This window comes from Cryptotermes secundus, unplaced genomic scaffold (genome assembly GCF_002891405.2).
Source record: "Cryptotermes secundus unplaced genomic scaffold, Csec_1.0 scaffold92, whole genome shotgun sequence".
NCBI classification, from domain to species: domain Eukaryota; kingdom Metazoa; phylum Arthropoda; class Insecta; order Blattodea; family Kalotermitidae; genus Cryptotermes; species Cryptotermes secundus.
This window is the reverse complement of record NW_019728498.1, coordinates 383,647-402,348: the sequence shown is the minus strand read 5'-3', so window position 1 is coordinate 402,348 and position 18,702 is coordinate 383,647. Positions and strand designations below refer to the sequence as shown.

Here is an 18,702-nt window from a genome sequence, read left to right as displayed (position 1 = left end):
TGCTATTGTATTGACCTCAAGTTTCCTGTACTCACTGGCCGTTCCCCCTCTCCCTTAGTCACACACCATATATGGCCTTAATCGCTCTCCACTGCTCCCATTGGTCCGTTCTCCCTAACCACCCCCCCTGCCTACTTCGTATATAAGCAGCACCTTCCACATCCTATCACCACAGCTACTGCTCTCCGCAGCTATTCAACTGCTCTGAAGATGGAGGCGCTACGTTCCTCCGAAACGTCGGCCAAAACGAAGAATACACGGTGCCTAAACCCAGAAGACAACTTTCTTCATTGTCATCGCCGTGAAAACCTCAAAACCTACATACGAGTAATAACAAAGGTTATTTACATTTGTATTAATCAAGACATGTTTCGAACCTATCGATTCATCATCAGGTATATCTCTGTGTACTTAGAAGCTCGATTTATATTCGGTATGGATCCACATTTTCCTTCATATTTGACAGTACGATTATGTAATTATTGCTTAGTAGCGGACCTCTGGTTTGTTCAGTTTTCGATTTTGAGCTGTAATGGTATAAAATAAAATAAAATTAAATTAAACTGGAGTTAGATGTGAATTACGGCCGCGCCACAGCTCAAGCGGTTAGTCGCTGGCTTCCCACCGCGGCGGCCTGGGTTAGATCCCGGGTCTGGTCAAGTGGGATTTGTGGTGGATAAAGTGGCGCTGGGGCGGGTTTTCTCCAAGTACTTCGGTTTCCCCTGCCAATCTTAATTCCACCACTTGCTCCACAATCACCCTCACCTATCATCTGGGGCTGGCACAATAGGCCAGAAGTGGCCGCAGTACAAGGGACTTAGTCCCACCCCACTAGCAGTAGATGTGAATTAATTTAAAACTAATTAAGAATTAAAGTTAAAAAAATTTAGAATAGCGTGTTTACTTGACCCTGTGATTGGTGTTGTTATACTTGATTTTTTTTTAATTTGTAAAAAGGGGGGGTGAGTCTGTGTCCACTTAGTGTTACTGCCACCATCGAGCCCATTGTATCAGCCCCGGACGATGATGGCAAGTGACTGTAGAATAGTTAGAACAATGAAAATTGAAAAAGGGAAATCTGTATACTTGGAGAATTTCTGCCGCTTTGTCAACCACGAATCCCACATGACTTTCCTGGCTCAAACCCGAGACCGTCGCAAAGGTCAACCAGCGACAAACCGCCCTATATTGGACATTTACCATTGTTACATCTAATCAATTAATTAATATTACCTTCTACTTTTCTGTTTATTCGAGATATTTTTTACTTTAATATACATATGTGATATTTCTTGTATAAAAGCAGTACAGTTTCTATTCCTTTGCGTATAGGTCGCTTCACAAATTAAATTTAATGTTTTGATTGTAAAACTTGACTTTTAGCATGCTTAAATAAACACCTAATTACAAGTAATTTCGATAAAAGTCTGACAAACCATAAATATTTATGGGAAAGCTAGGGCTTGAGAGTAAACACGCAGGAATGTTTCAAGAGCCAGTGCTGTAAATAAACATCATAAGGAGGAGCTTTTGTCGAATAAGCATAAGACTCGATGGAACATGTTTATAGTTTTCCTAAATTAAAAATAAATTTAGACTGCTTTGAGTTTCTGTTTATGCACTCTGACGTAGATTGACTCTTAGGAGCATTTCGCAAATTAGCGCACTGTGTTAACAGTCCAAGGTTTGGGTTCCTCATATAAATCGAATAAATGAATAATACATTAGCAGATAGGCCATGTACGAGTATACACATCTCATGTACATACTCCTTTGCACTTTCTATCGGTTTCTGGCGAAATTTCATGCTGAATTTCATAAGTAATATTACAAATAGAGTATGAACTTGAATTTAACAATAAATTCATTATAAGTTTTTGTGGTTGGTAAATCTAAAAGCAAGAAATTTTACAGATGTACCTTATTGGACTGTAATTATTGTTTGTCTTGTAAGTCGTCTTACCTGCGTCACGCCATTCCTCGAGACCGAAGTCGCTCTGAATTTGGTTCTCTGGCATACGGTCCTTCCAGGATTTTCCCCTTCCTCGAGCTATAAATGAAAATTATACCACAAGGCATTCCCATGTCAAAGAAATTATTTCGTTAGTCATGAACACACATGCAGAATTCGGCTGTATGATTGGAAAGTAAAATGATTTTATCCTTAGGAGCATGGAGCATGTTCATCCGGGACATACCCCGTCACGTGAATATGGAATTGACTAATCCAGTTTGATTTAAATAGAAGAGAAAATGGAAGAGCTTTATTTTTATTTTGGGATGTAACGCAGTNACACATGCAGAATTCGGCTGTATGATTGGAAAGTAAAATGATTTTATCCTTAGGAGCATGGAGCATGTTCATCCGGGACATACCCCGTCACGTGAATATGGAATTGACTAATCCAGTTTGATTTAAATAGAAGAGAAAATGGAAGAGCTTTATTTTTATTTTGGGAGAGTAGTTCGTTAAGTTCAACCAGCGTTTCGGACAACATGTCGCCTCCGTCGTCAGGATAAAAAGCTAAGCAAGGTACCAGCTTGAAGCAAGTAACTTGCAGGAAATTTTACGTAGCCTGTGTAATGCTAAAAAGCTTGTTTCATCATGCTTGAGAATGGAAGTCAATGAAATAGTTTTCTGAAACGAAAGTTGGCGTTGGAATGAGAATAACATTACACTTAAGAGTACAGAATTATAAAAATGAGCAATAAACTACCTGTCGTCTGACAGATTACTGATGAATGAATGAATGGGTAGGAAACAGTAAGTGTGACGTGGCATTAAGAGGTACCAGTCAGATACAAGCGGAGCTGCATGAGAGAAAACCGACATAAATCATCCTCGTCTTACCCGGTAACCATTATGAGTCCACACCTTTGTTTCAAAATTGTAAGCAGTATTTTATTAACAGGTTAGGGTAAATGAGGACAGATTCATTAATAACAGGTATGTAAGAAATGAGAGATTTCTCGCTGATCCATCTGTGACAGTAACAAGGAAACTGGAGGTTACCGTTAAGTGTAATTATTGTTTTCTATAGTGTGTAATAAATGTAGTTAAGGACAAAATTTCTTGCCTATTTATAAAGAGAAGCTGTTGCGCTTTTATGGATTATTTACTGAGCAGCTTTTGTTTCATTGCTATCTCCGAACTCCCATTCTCAGTGAGGATATTTACGCTACTGCAAAAAGACAGATTGTAGTTATCCACGACAGAGACAATTTTTGGTTCCTTAACCAACTGACGATCTGCTGTCCGGCGAGACAACGGTGACCGTTATAATTGGTTGACAGAGGTGGTTGAAAGCCGTAATAATTGGTATCCAGTGGTGATGTTCGAAATTCGCTGCCGTTGTACAATTTCTAATGATATTGTAGCGTGTAGACCTGTTTTTTGGTAACGGTCACAAAACGACGCCCGTTGCTAGGTGACGCGAATATATTCCCGCGGAAACGGTTAACTTACGAGAATGACCGATGTTTTCTACGTGGGCCGTGCCGAGGAGTTGTCTTGAATACAATTGGGGCAATCAAATCAGTTCCGTTGAGTTCTGTATTGGTAGCTGTGAAGAGAGGACGTGAGCCCAAGAAACTGAATAAACTCCACTGTTAGAAACCGTTGCCAGGGACCGACTGGTGGAAACACAGCACGCTGGAAAATGCTTGGTGGGATCTGTGGTGATTTGTGAATTGTGGAGATTGGCTGTGGCGCTGTAATTCTTTGTAGGACCGAGTCACGTGCATAAGTTGTCAATAAATCCACTCACCAATACAAACCCCGTCTATAGTCACACTCTAAATCATGACAGTATTTATTGGTGACGGTGATTACCATCGTGAACCTCTTTGGTAGGGTCACATTATGAACACGCCGAAGCTAAAACAGCATCAGAGCACATTCAGGAAGACTTTCATTTTAAAGTTAATTCGTATCAAGCCATGCTTGTGCGTCTGAATCTCACTTCATTGGGTAAGGGGGGAAAACCCTGCTACATTTCAGTGTTCTTCGGTAGTATAATACATACGTATACTTAACCGTCTAATGACTGAAGTGCACCCAAATTATGTTTAAAAATTAATAAGGATTTTTATTTAAGTAATTTCGAAGGCAAGAAACCTTGGTAAACTCCGGCGAATTATTTTAGAGCAGTAAGCAAAAGACTGATTTTTTCGAAACGTTTGAGGAATACTTAAACCAAACTATTTCGGATTTTATAGTATGTAAAATATTCCCGAAGAAATTCGTCTACTACAATGCCAAATTCGGCCGAAATGGACGAAACGGTATGGAAATACCTTTCATCTCGACATCCTGTATATAAAGAACGAATAAACAGCCGAAGATTTCTCTTTATATAAGATAAGGTGATGGAAACAGCCTTTTCCCATTGCTCTGGCAGCAGGAATAGGATGAAGAAGCCTGTGAATCTCAATTTTAATTTATTACTTCGTACCTGGACAGTTCTGTCGAAATCAATGAATACCTAGCGGTGTATATTTTCTTATTAATATTTTCTATTCCCAAAGAACTGCACTCAGTACCAAAAATTCAGCTCTATATAACTCAGTCTGCCCAACTTCGTTAAGCCGACGTATATTTAATTCCTAACAGAATTAATTTTCCACTTTTAAAAATAATGTGCTGCTCTGAAAGTACTGGTTTTAAGATATCGATTCTCGAATGTCGTTAGCGACTGTAATCTGTCTCCTACCTTTTGTCTATTATACATATAATCTGGAAAGTAACATTCTTTGGTGTATGATGCCATGCAGTCTGGTAGGAACTGCTAGCAGACAGCATGGCTCTCTATAGTCACTGCCGTGAGTACCTCAAATCTCCTTCAAAAATCTGCAAGCAATGAATTTTATAAATGTCGTATGTGTGTAAATAATATACGAGTATAGTATGGTGAGGGAAAGTTGTCCCTGTGCTCAACCTGTTAAGCACCATACCATGAATACATGGGGAAGTGGCTGTATAGCTCCACGTATTCTTGACCTAGACACTAGTTTGAAATGAGTGGTCATCTTCAGGGACCGGCCGCTTTAACCCCGGATAAAGAGCGACCAGTACCCACTGGATAGGAGGCTGGGAGGGCCCCAGAACCGGTCTGGACGCTGTGGAGAGGAGGAAAACCAGGACTCGAATTCCGACCCCTCGGATCTCCCGNTCACGTGGTTAGTGGCGGAGGTCCGGGTTCTATCCCAGGTAAGGTTATACGGCGTGTAAATAAATACACATTACAACGCTCTGTGGTAGATAGATGGGTTTAATCTGATCACATTTGTTAATACACCAATGTCCGGAAAAGCTTCCTTTTGGCACTAAAGGTCACAAAATTTTCCAAGAGGGTGCATAAGTTTTAGGGGGTACTATCGTTGTTTTATATTATAAGAGTTGCTCAAAATGGCGGCCGTCAACTTCATTGCATGTTCTGCACTGCCTGCCTATGTTATGCTGAACTCTTTGAAAGATTCCCGGCATATATCGGATGGTTTCAGCTGCTACTGCAAATTTTGCCACAAGATCATGTTGTCTATCCACTGGAGTCTCCTACACCAGGCTTTGCATGTACCCCCAGAGTGAAATCAAGTCACGGGAGCGAGGGGGGCCAGGTTATTGGGCCTCCACGTCCAATCCAAAAGTTTCATTCAAATACTCACGGATGACACTAGTGCAGTGTGCTGGGGCGCCATCATGCTGGAAACATTTTACCACGGACTTCCGAAGGCAACACTTCCAGCAGCTCGGGTAAGATCTCTTGGAGAAATGTTAGGTAAATGTCACCAGTAAGCCAGAGAGCTAAGAGGTAACGGCGTCTTCCTTCGCATTTCAGAGGCCCTAACGTGTAAACAAAGCGTTTCCGGACATGGGTGTACTAACAAAATGTGCTCGGATTGAACCCATCTATCTACCACATAGCGAAGTAACATACATTTATTTACACTCTGTATACATATACATACATATGTTCAAAGACAGCTTATAACACATTATTTGTAGAATTAATTTTAATATTTACCTTTCTTCCTAGTTGTGGGGAATGTTACAGATGAAATTGTTGGCGTGGAGGTGGTCGTTGGCGCTGGAATTTCTGTAACATAAAATAAATATATTCACCCTTTTATTTATTTATGTACAGAGCGGTTAATATGACAGTTGTCATCTTCGAAAGTTGGAACTAATTTTCTGGTAGTGAAAACGAAAGTTTCGGCATTCCTCAAATTCCAGGCATGTCCATTCCCATTCTCACACTTTATCTCCTTTATCTCCCTATGCTCCTTCATAATTTTATTCTGTCGTCTCATTCTTGTCTTCTCTGTCGTTCAGAAACTTAGTTCGAGATATGTAAGTAGGAATGAACTTGTAGTATTTTTTCTTTAATTTCCGAGTTTCCTGCAAGCTTCACCTCGGATATACTTTGACTGAGATTCATATATTTTTGAATGTATTTATTTCTGAACTACAATTCTCGTACAAAACGTGCAAGTTTTACACGGGGAATTCCATTGTTTGAAATATTATTCTATTTAAATCACACTGAAAATTTTGGAAATTTGCCGTAATCTTCCTATATTACAATTATATTGTGGTTAAATTATAAAGGCAAAAACTAAAGACTAAGTTGTCCCTGTATTTAATTACGTAATTAAACACTAAAACACAAAGGCATGTGAAAAATGGAATTATAGCTCCATCATTCTTGACCTTGGTACCAGATGGAGATGTGTGGCCAGGTTCACGCCCAGGCCACTTTACTCCCAGGGAACCTTGTCTCCTGTACCCATTGCATAGGACGCTGGGACAGGTCGCTATGGAGAAAAGAAAGAAATTTTACCCGTATTTTGAATCGATCCGCGGCCGTACAGCCCGTATCCTGGTTCCTTAGTGCTAAATTATGGATATTAATGTAGAGTTTTTAACTGTGTTTTCGGTAGCTGACAGTAGCACCACATTTCGTGTAAGTTTAGATCTTCAGCATGTGTTTCTGTGTTCGTGATGTGTAGACCGTAGCATGCCGATACGTTTGAGAATGTGCAGTTTGGGCTAGACGATTGTGTATGGTCAACACAGGAATGTGGATGTGATGCCGTGTAGTCTTGCAGGTGGATACAAAAGTTTCCGGTAAATATGTTGCCTTCATCGGCAGGGTTCAATTCGGTAGGGCGAGGATGTGGTCAGTTTACATAGCAACTTGACAGGATAGTGATCACTCTAATCCACGGGAGAGGTATAGGACTTTTAACATGTCCTTATGTAGCTGATTTGCATCCTTACCTTATTCACTTCGACCCTGAAAATGGAGGCAGCGCGTCTATATTATCTACCTACAAGGCCATACGATGTCACAATTCATGAGTTCAGAATCTAAATGATCATATCGTGCAAACCCCAAAGCTTATGGGACATGGTGTCATGTTCTGTATTGTTACGTGTATCAGTGATTTTAGACGCGGGTTTGGCTCGGTGAGTCTATGTATTGGATGTTCACCAGACGTAACTACACTTAATTATAGCACTTTCAAGCTTATTTTAACTATAACAAGTCGTAACTATGAAGAATGATGACGCTCTAAAGGTTACTGTGACTACACCACTTAAACTAAAGAAGTCACTTCTTATTTCTGACATCTTATTCTACCGAGTCGAGTTATGTTACGACCGACTTTCAGTCAGCCAGTTTATCTTGGAATAAGGTACCCATCTGGGGGTTACGATCAGATTTTTGTTACTGTCAGACAGTTGCGGGTTTGTTGATGTGGGGCGCTGTCTCTGGCGAGAGGGTGGGTCTGTCATTTACAATTCCTGCTGGCTCTCGCCAGCGCAGTCATTCTCGAGTCTGAGTTCCGTTTGACTCATGACCAAATTGTACTCTCACAGAACCAAACTTACCTTGCCATTGCCTCCTACTACTCACAGGGCTACTGTGGAGGTATTCGACCCCATCTCCACACGGGGTTTATTCGGTGGAGGTATTCGACCCCCCTGACTTCTAGTTATAACTGTTAGGCGGCTGTGATAACAGACACCGCCTTGAAGGGTGTAACTTTGCGTATTCTTCTTTTATTAAGTCGTTACTGTGCAACCTCCAATTCACTGCCGTGGTTATCGGCTTTCAACAGTGAAACAGTGAACCACAGTAACTAGAACCGTTGTGTAGCGATGGACGCCTATTCGCAAATACTGTGGAACGTGTTTACCTACTTGTTTCTTAGAAACGGCCCAATCTGTCACAGTATTTCATATATGCAAGTTATGTCGGAAGTCGGCTGTACGCAATAAGAGTCATGTCCCTCGGAACAAGTACTTTTGTTACAGATGCGGATGTTTATGATTCAGCCTTGTGTTAAGTTTTTAAAATACGCCAACAGAGAACTTTATGAATGTGCTGTTTACTGTGCAAATTTACACAGTTAATGCATGGAAGTTTATAGTGGTGAGAACTATTATTTTTCCCCTTCATAATTTATGAAGTAACTTACCGTCTAGTTTTATGATCCCATCTGTTTCGCCTAGTGAATTCTTGGCTACGCACTTGTAAGATCCGAAGTCATTGTGCTTGACGTTGCGTATTTTCAGCATCATGTATTTCTTGTAGTCGTTGTCAGTTGATACAGCTTCGTACTTGTCCCCTGAGATTGACAACATGCACACAGAAAACCTGTTAAACCTTCTGATAGAATATAAGTAAACTGAACGTCTATTTAAGATTTGAGATTATTTATCGTCCGTCAATATTGCAACATTTTTTTATTCAGTACTTAATTTTAATTTTAGTTTAACATTTTACACTTTGACACTACATGTTTCGGCCTCAGACGGCCATCTTCAGGTGTCTTGATATGTCACAATTATTATATTAAATTGTCTTAGAACTGCTACACTGTCTTACTTCGTGTTAAAATCACACGATGTAGTCCTCCTTTTAAGGTAAAACCAGATAAAATCCTTTCAAGTTTCTATTATACCCACGTTATTTTGGTGCGTTTTATTTCACCTCACACGGGGTGTCGTCCCTTGTTCATAAATGTATGTCTGTCCAGGGTGTTTTGTTTCGGCAGCTTGCCCCTCACGTTGTCTTTACAACGCCACACGCTGTGGAGGAAACACGCACACCAGGGGCATATTGCACTCATAAATGAAAAGTAGGCTACGAACGTTAGGGGCAAGCTGCCGAAACAAAACACCTGGGACAGACATGCATTTATGAACAATGGACGACATCCTGTGTATATTATTAATTGTTGTGTTGTGACGGCTTTCAGTAAAGAAATATATAATACACAACAAGATGCATTTATAGTAACAAACATACATAAATGTGTCTGTCCACGAATGACCGGTTTGGAAAACGTGTAAACCCCAAATTGTACTACGTTTTGGTTGTTAGAAATCTGAAATGTTCACAGTAGGTTTTATAAGCAGTCGTAATACGCAAATCCGGACGGAACATATTTTTGTTTCGCGTGTGGGAATCCTCACTGCAAATGTTGCCACGGGTTCTGCGCGTCTGTGAAACCGCGAACTCGCTGCGGCTCGTTGTCTTAATAATTAATCACCGAGCCAGCAACAGCCGCCACTCTGAGCTAACCTCGCCTCTCCTCCCCTGTTTTGTGGAAATCCTGTGGCTATTATGAGCACCAACATACAAGAATGATGTACGGCAATCTTTGTACAAAAATTACGTTAAAGTAACGTAATCATCATGGGTTTTTGTACATGCACTTCAAGTTGTAACTGACATTATCTACAGATATTACTCTTTTTATAAGGAACCCTGTTTTAATTTTATAACTGGCTGTCTAGTTGTTAATAGGTATAGTTAATGTTCACCCTACTACCACAAAATGCGACGTTAAATAGCATCTGAGCTCGAATTTTAGTCGGATACTGAGGCAGAAAACCGTGATAGTAGTCCGTAAGAATATTCGATTCATTAGTGAAATGAAGTCACTCAGAAAATATTTCACTGGAGTCATTATTATTATTATTGATCTTGTAGCTGTTGACTCAGCACATAATTAATTAAGAATTGAATTGAACTAATATCCTTTGTCCATAATTGGCCTTGTAGCTGTTGACTCAGCACATAAATAATAAAGAACTGAACTGAATTGAATTGAATCAACATCATCATGATCACCATCACCATCATCGTCATCATTATAATTGTCATCGTCGTCGTTTCTTTCTCTGTGTCCATTACAAATACGTTTGTGCTTTAGAGCGGTTAAAATTGCACGCCTTACGTAAAAGGAGATATCACTTCTATGCATTGTTTAAGTTTCAAGTTTACTTTGATTCAAAATGATATCGTCGTCTTTTTGGAAAATGCTGCTCATTGAGTTCCTTCACGGTGTATCAGACAATTTTATATGTTAAATGTCTGCTATTCAGGAAAAAATATAGCCTTCTATAGACATGCTTAAGCTGCTAATGTTGTTCGTAGGGAAGTTGGCATGTTAGGAAACAAGTGTTTCTTTTAATCGTATTTTTAATTTGATGGACATATCAACGCTAAAATTCCTTTGTAAAGTTATTTTAAGTACGTACAAATTGATTCAATACACAGCAAACTTATATACACAACTGTTATAATAATAAATAGGATTTGAAGTTCTCACATCGGTGGGTACGACTAGTTCTATCTTCTGAACTATAACGGATTACACGTCGCGTCATCACAGGAGATACAGCTCCTAATCATAATATAAGATTTGTGGTTCTTATGGCGGATACTTTGAGGATTGCTGTGTTCTGATATATGACGCCGTGTGGTCAGGTAGATGTTTACACAGCAATTTCATATGTATACCATGCGTGCCTTCTTAGTTTCCTTTGCACGCAAAGAAATTTTCTGTTTGGAAATAATGAATACTTCGATTTAAGATCGGAACCCGAAAAGAAAACCTAAGCAACTAATCAAAGTTCCTTACAACAGTAACTTTACGTACGAGGATGGTTCTGAAGACAGTTTCTGTTCTCTCGTAAACAGAGCCAGAATTTCCCAGCGATATTGCCACCGTGGTGACAGATTGTGGTTTCACTTACCCGAGACGATCATGTCCCCCCTTTCTGTGGTCCAGTAGTTGATGGATGCGGGATACGCCTCAGAGAGACATTCCAGAGAGACGTCCTGACCGAGATACGCCCCCTCCAGTTGGTTCGCTATGGTGAGCATTGGCGGAACTGCAGAAGTACAAGAAGTTCAGTTTGATGTCCATCTCTTGCAAAATTATTACAGAGTCAGAAATGTCTGCTTCTCTTTTGGGACACACAAAAATGTCCATGGCTTGATTGTTCATCAGGAGTACTGTTCATTCCCTCAGCCCTTATAATGCAAAATATCAGCATGTGTTACAAACTTGAAACGTTTTACAAGTAGCTTGTAGATCTTTTGCCTTGTTAACTCAATCTTAGGAAAAGAATATGCTGGAAATTCTGCCTCCAACATTTAAAACCAATTGATATATACATGTTATATATATGTTTAATACATTATTAGTGGTAGTGGTGGAGGCGGTGAGAGCAGCAACATATAATATCCAAAATACATTCTAAATCTTTTTCGCCCTCTATGTTTTTTCATTCCGCAAATTTTAATTTCTTTAATTTTATAAAATATCACATTCCTTTTTAACAAATTAAGCTTGGGTACGTACGTTTACATGTTTTGATCTTCGAAATAACGTAGTAGTAAGATCCTAGCTTCGTCGAATCGTAAAATGAGAAGAGAAAGTTAATTACGAGTANAGACACTTCATTCTTCTGCATTTCCGTTTTCAAATTCTCCAATTTAGTTAATATTTCGTTCAATATTTATGATAAATATTTGCAACAGGACGTGCAGAACTTTATTAGACAGACATTTTATGTTTCAGTATTTTTTTACATTTAAAATATTTTAAGGATATAATAACTTCCCAACTGTCTTCAGGAAGACCAGTGCGAGTAACAGCAACTAATAAGAAAGCCCTAAATGCTGTTACGGAAAATGCGAACTTTGCATTTTACACATAGTTTATGAAGTCGTGCACATTTTCCCCCATCAGGGCCTACTGGATAATTCCGCATATTATCAGAGAGTTGGGTCATTACGGCAATCTTATTTAAAATGCGACTGTGAGCAGCAGTGGCTGCTTTAGGAACTAAACTCAGATTGTGAAGAAAGCAGTCTTCTGGGATGTGGCACCGTGTAGATGTGGTGTTAACCTATGTTTCGGAGGAACGTAACGCCTCCATCTTCAGGGTAGAAATAAAAAATAAATTCGCAAGCGAAGAGGCCGTGAGAACCGGTACCGGTACTTACACTGAACTCTAAGCTCCACTCTCTTGCTGATTGAAGGTGGCACTCCATTGGACGCGACGCACAAGTACGCCCCCATGTGGAGCCGGCTGACTCGTACAACGTGTAGCACTTCACCGTCCACATAGTTCACTGGAAATCAGCAAGTGTTTCCGCTACTTACCACTCCAATAATATAATTAAACCTAATACACACAAGCCCAGTGAATGCTGACATACAGAGAGTCAGTATTCACTTCGGTCAGACAACTTTTCTACAATGAATATAGGTTACATGATACGGCATATAATAAATGATATAGTCAGGCCTTTCATGCGAAACAAGAAGTGGGATTCATATATTAATGTACGTAGTTATAATAATTATTAAATTCTGTTACGAGCAGATCAGCATAGACGGGAGAGCAGAGCCAGTTGGCTCAGGTACCTGGCCTAAAGGGGCTCCAAATATATTTTATTTAATTTAAAATTAAATCATTGTCAAAATATGTCAAATAGATAATGTGTAAATTATAAAACAATATGAATTGTTTCTATTGCATAATTTAAAATGTAGTTTAATAAATATTTATTAAATATATTCATATATATTTAAAGTACGATATGTAGACCCATTGCTAGGCAACGATTCGGTAAACACATTCCCGCGACAACGAATACGCAAGCAACAATCGAATAAGTTCCGTTTCTATGCAGCGGCTCTGTAAACATAATAGAGGAAACTGTGTTTTCTATGGATCCGCCTCGACAGTATATAGGTAGTACAGAAAAAATCAAATCAGAATGAGAATGGAGCGAGTCCTCGGTAGTCTAGGAAGAAGGGTTCGGCTGAAGATTGATTTGAGTTATTGTAATTCATTGTGATTACAAGAGATTGTTCAGGAAGGCATCAATAAATCCAATCCTCCAATCCAGAATCCGTTATTATTAGTCACGAAGCCATAAACTCGTGACAGTATGTATTTCGGAGTGGGTGGGACCCCACGTTTGTCGCTGGCCTCTACTCCATCTCACGTCTCTCAGGCCCTGGTTGCGGGTATGGCCTATCCGCATGTATATAACATGGAAGAGTGCCTATGAAAATCCATGTTCATGAAATTGTTAAAATTATTCAACTCATCTACGGATGTGTTGTCTCTACAAATCAGTACATCCGAAATGAACAGATTTGTGTTGTGTACGAAAGTCTGTTTTGCACGGCACAAACAGAATAAGGATTTTGTTGTTGTGGAATTATCTGTAACACGATGTATGGTGAACTGTTTCACGAAGATCCGGAGTGGTGTTCGCTGCGCTGTGTTTTAATTAGTCCCTTAAATTCTGGATAATGTACGCAACATTTTCAAATCATGTTTGATCTGATGACATGCTGCAGAATTAATCAGTTACTAGGTCCGTATTATCACATAGTAGCCTGTCATATGCAAGAAGGTTTAGTGTTCACCAGAGCCCTCCACTGGTCCCTATCATGAGCCAGATCAATCCAATCCATACCATCCCATCCTGGCTCTCTAAAATCCATTTTAACATTGTTCACCCACCTACGTCTTGGTCTTCCTAGTGGTCTCTTTGCTTCGGGCTTTCCCACCAGTATCCTATATAGATTCGTTTCGCCACCATTCGTGCTACATACCCTGCCCATTTCATCCTTGACTCCCATATTACAGATGTAATGTTTATGCAGCCATAATTCGGTCATCAGGGTCGTTGCGAGAACGAGGCAAATCACAAAAAAATTTGGTAATTCAATTGTGAGAGCCTTGTGTGAGATACACTGGATGTTGTATCGTCTAGAAATCGAATGAAAGTAGATAAGAAGAGGCAGCCAAAATCAGATTAAAGTTGATAATAATAAGCTGCCAAAATTGATAAGACGTTGTTATATAAATGCGAAGTGATAACTTCTGGTTCTCTTTATTATTTCCTGTAATAAATACAGATAATAAAACACATTATATTTGCGAGTACATAGACCTCGGGCAAATTTGATTTATTGCAACCTTGCAAAATATCTTAAATGCAGCGTTTCGGTATTTTTGAGGCGAGCCTGGTAAGAGTGTGAACGTCTTACTGTATATTCTCACCACCGCGTCGGCCACACGCGTTTGTAATAGAATTACCGACCCTCTTCTTTAATTTAATAGTAATGAGATTTTAGTAAATTACATTTTGTTTCGTATAGTCTATGTAATGTTATTCCTTGTATCAAGTCTTATACGTATATATCGCCTTTTCGCAAGATTCTGTATTTTTAACAGTGTTATTTGGTACAGTAAGTAAAGGAGAAGGAACGTAATCGTGTTAGGGACCTGTAGTGCGGGTTGCATCCCCACCTCAGACCCCTCTCTTTTCTTGCCGGGCCGGACTTTTTGCTTATAAAGACGACGGGCGTCCCCGGGGAATCCCAGCTAGTTACTGGAAGAAGGAGGTGCTCCCCTAGGCTCAACTCGGCACATTCTCACCAGAGCCGCTCCGCATCGGTCATTACGACAAAGGAGAGGCAATCCCCGAGGCAACTTTACGTGAAGCAGCTATTCAACTTGGCTCTTTCCTTCCAGACGTTCTGTTAAAAGGAATACGTTTCAAGCAAAGTGAATTGTTCCCAGACTCTAATTAATCAGCTCCAGTGTTCTCTAAGTGCGATGTAGACATATTATAGCTGTATGTAGGCCTGTGGAAAATTAAATTAGTGAGTGTTTGTTTAAATATCCAAAAGGAATATGGGTGAAATATGGGCTTTAGAAATACTGAAGCCAAAAATTAATATATGGACTCAAAAATAATTTGAGAAAAGTGTTTCTTTTTCTGAATCATATTTTGATAAAATTTCAGTCTGATAAAAGTTTGAAAGGCTTCTTTTACATCAAAATAAACAATAATTCTTTTAAAGTATTCTCATTTTTGATTAACCAATCACCAATTGCTGTAGATATATTTGTACTTTTACTCGCAATAAATGTTTATTTTTACTTGTCTTTTATGTACTGTTTTACAGCACCGTCAATATCTACAGTATGTAGTGTCGAATGGTAAGTTTGTTGATAAAGTATAGATTATAAAGGCTTTGAAAGGAAGAAGGTCGCGTCCTTATCAAGTTATGATGTCGGAAAGTGCCTAGAGACACCAAAGAAAGTCACGAAAGACCTAAGAATATTCGAAGTATCGACAGAAATTCGAACAGAGAATTTTCGCAGTAGATATCTACATCTTTATCGCTGCACTAACTTGCTTGGCTTTCTGCATTTCCTTTACTTGTGCTAGTATTTCACACGTAAATAATTTAAAACTTAGTGTGTTACCTGAAAAGAGAAATCCGCGTTTCCGGCTATACATATCTTAAGCCACCTCGCTGAAAGTGATTTGTGACTGAATTCCAAGTAGAGAAATTTTTAAATCATAGTTTTATACAGTAAGCTCTTTGAAGACCTTTAGTTAGTTATTGGAGAGGGTGGATTTCCCCATGCACTGAGACCAGTATTGGTCCATTGTGCTTCCCTCTATGATATTCTACCAGTCTCTATACCCTACCGATATTGGTGCGTACGATCAGTCCCGCCGAGCCAGCGAGTTCGGCCTGCACTAGCTTGGCGGTGTCTATAATGCTTCTCCCATCTATCAGAGCCTTGATTTGGCTCAGTGATCTCCTTTGGAGATATGAGGTTCTTTTACGTGCCGTAAAGCTACGACACGGGACACACGGCTTAAAGTCCCTCCCGGAGGACTTGTTTCCTGAATTTTTCCGCCCTTAAAAATTCGACGACCTCCGCCGTACCACGAGTCATGAGGTGGGAACGTTACCTCTGGACTACGGAGGCTGCTCTTGAAGACCTTTACTCACCAACTTTCCCTCATACGCTTCACTACATCAAGCATGGCCGTGATGAACTATAAATCTATAGTCTGACACCCGTATAATTAAATCTAATATAAATTATGTTTTTGTTAAAATTGTGCCATGTAACAGAGAGTTTCGCGTCATCGCCATGCTTGTAATTACGAACATACTGTATAAAACCCACTCATGCAGAATTTGTGACTACGGTTGAAGGTTGCTTCCAGGCAGGTCCTGCTGGGCCTGCAGATAATTTGGGCGATTGTTGTCGGCTGTGTGCAATTTGATCGTGCGCTGCTTTGGGATATTCTGGTGCAATGTGCCTTAGTGAGCCTCTATTGAAGTACCCGCCTGGTTGGCAACCACCCTCTAGCCCACGACTCCGGTTTATCACACACGAGTCTGAGCACGAACCTAGCCTCAATCACGAGATGTCTAGACGAACACCAGTATGTATCAAAACTTTATGTTCACTGCTCCAATGGTTTGCTAGTTATCGCCGACGGACAAGTAATACTAGAATTCGCACAGCCAGTGTGCTTCATTGCTTTCTGCAAGACAAGACGTTCTGGGAAGAACTAATCAAGTACTTTCTTTGAGAGAGAGAGAGAGAGTCAGAAAGTATAGTAGAAGAACAGGTGGAAGTTCATTTTCGCCTACTTCTCTTTCACTACATATTGAATATTTGATACGAATCGGACCGCACAGAAAACACCGCGTGCAACAATTTTTCTATTGTTGAAAGTGTATTCATTGCCGCGGTACGTCTTTACCGAGCCCTTATCTAGCAGCGATAAAGGGGGAGGTATCATTTTTTTTTAATTGGAAGGTATAATAAAAATGACCTTAAGAAAAGTTGCGTGTATTTCGACAGTGTGGCTCTATGTAAAATGTTATGATCCTATGCCAGTGTACGTGGTAGTGTCGTTTGTTGTAGTTGATAGTACGAAATGGGAAAGAACATAGTTGCAGAGACCAGTAGGGAGTGACACGATCTTTCACGATAATCCTCTAGTTAAAAATGTTAATTTGGGGGGGTGGGGGGAGACGTTTAGGCCGACTTACGTGTCATGTTACCAGATGACTATCTCACATTAATAAATAAGAAAAAAGGAAGAATCTACTCTGGAATTCATTGAGAACGAGTCAAAAGTTATCGCAAGTGCCATGTGTTTTAATAATGCTCACCGGATATGCTGTATCACTCAAAAACAGAAAGTAAAGTTGCCCTGTGCCGATCTGTCTAAGGCATGAACTGTTTTCGTCCTCTCAAACACTAGGATCGTGAGTTAGAATGCCATTGAGGACATAGATGTCTATGTGCGTTTATTCTGCGTTTATGTTGTCCTGTGTGTAGGTAGGAGACTGCCTTTTTGGGCTAATGGCCTGAGTTCTGGCTACAAACCCAGGGATCGATTCCCGGCACTATCAGATTTTCTGACAAGTAGTGGGTCTGGAACGGGATTCACTCAGCTTTTGCTTTTATAAGTGGCTGGTTGGGCCCCAGAGTAGGTCTGGACGTTGCGGAGTTGAGAAAAATCTTGTCCCTGCCCGGAAAAAAATAACCGGTTTTCCAGCCCACAACCCGTCCCTATACCGACTGAGGCATTCCGTCTCATAATGAGGAAGTAAGTATAATTTTAACGCACATAGTCTCATGTTCCACGTCGTCACTCCTCTAGTCTAGTGTGTGAAGAAACCCGTAGATCCCTGAGCGGAAAGAAGCGCACCTTGAGGCAAATGTGAGTCTGCAGAACGCAGATGTAAGTATAAACTTGTGAATAGAATACCGAGTGATGATTATGAATTTACACTTTCCTTCCATCCCTGATGTCTCGGCTCCCCCCTAGAAACTGGGTGGCTAGCAGCCGCCCGTGTTATACTGAGGGGATTCGTTTATGCATGAGATTTCTTATGAAGTACAACAGTGTAGAGTCCGGATGAATTGTATAGCCTAATCTTTCCAAACATTCCCCGTAGTGTTTGTGGGGAAACTGCTCATAATCATCGAAGTAGACTTTCCTTTTCTTTAAGGATTTGACTATCTTCCGATCCTCAGAAAGTTAACCGTGCACTGTTGTTCATTTCAGGATTAATCGTGTTCCTGTGACCTTCAGAATCGACGCAGTATCGTCCTTCCAGGATTACAGATCATAATCAAGATCTCAGTTCTGAAGACTTAACTGCAGCCTAGGTAAGAATAGTTGCTATTGGTTGAATATTGCCCTCTATGAAACGTAATTTCCTATTAATATCGGAATAGACATAACAGACCTAGCGGACAGAATCACATATTCGTCAGATTTAAATTATGTGAGTCTGTTTACTTGGAGAGATAACTTGCCAATTGTTAGTGGTCCTATACACTCTCTGTACGTAATGTGCACGGTTACCTGAATCACTAATTATTGATCTTTAACCCGTTCTTATCTTTACACTGCATTCCAGCCCATTGTGGCTTATGACGAAAACAATTATATGTCATATGGTGTTACAAAGACATATAGCCATACAATAATTGACAAGAAAGTGTGTTTACTTCCTTATGTGCATGCTATATGT

General features: G+C 40.0%; 1 protein-coding gene across 2 annotated transcripts in view; it reads right to left on the bottom strand.

The window, feature by feature from the left end:
• The window catches only part of LOC111865146 (limbic system-associated membrane protein), a 239,771-nt gene that overhangs the window by 2,156 nt on the left and 218,913 nt on the right, over nucleotides 1-18,702 (bottom strand). For both annotated transcript variants that reach the window (XM_023852912.2, XM_023852914.1), the window contains 5 exons: nucleotides 12,312-12,440; nucleotides 11,054-11,191; nucleotides 8,485-8,634; nucleotides 6,024-6,095; nucleotides 1,964-2,050 (listed from right to left, as the gene is read on the bottom strand). In XM_023852912.2, coding sequence (XP_023708680.1) covers nucleotides 1,964-2,050; nucleotides 6,024-6,095; nucleotides 8,485-8,634; nucleotides 11,054-11,191; nucleotides 12,312-12,440 — 576 coding nt within the window. The remainder of the gene's footprint in view (nucleotides 1-1,963; nucleotides 2,051-6,023; nucleotides 6,096-8,484; nucleotides 8,635-11,053; nucleotides 11,192-12,311; nucleotides 12,441-18,702) is intronic.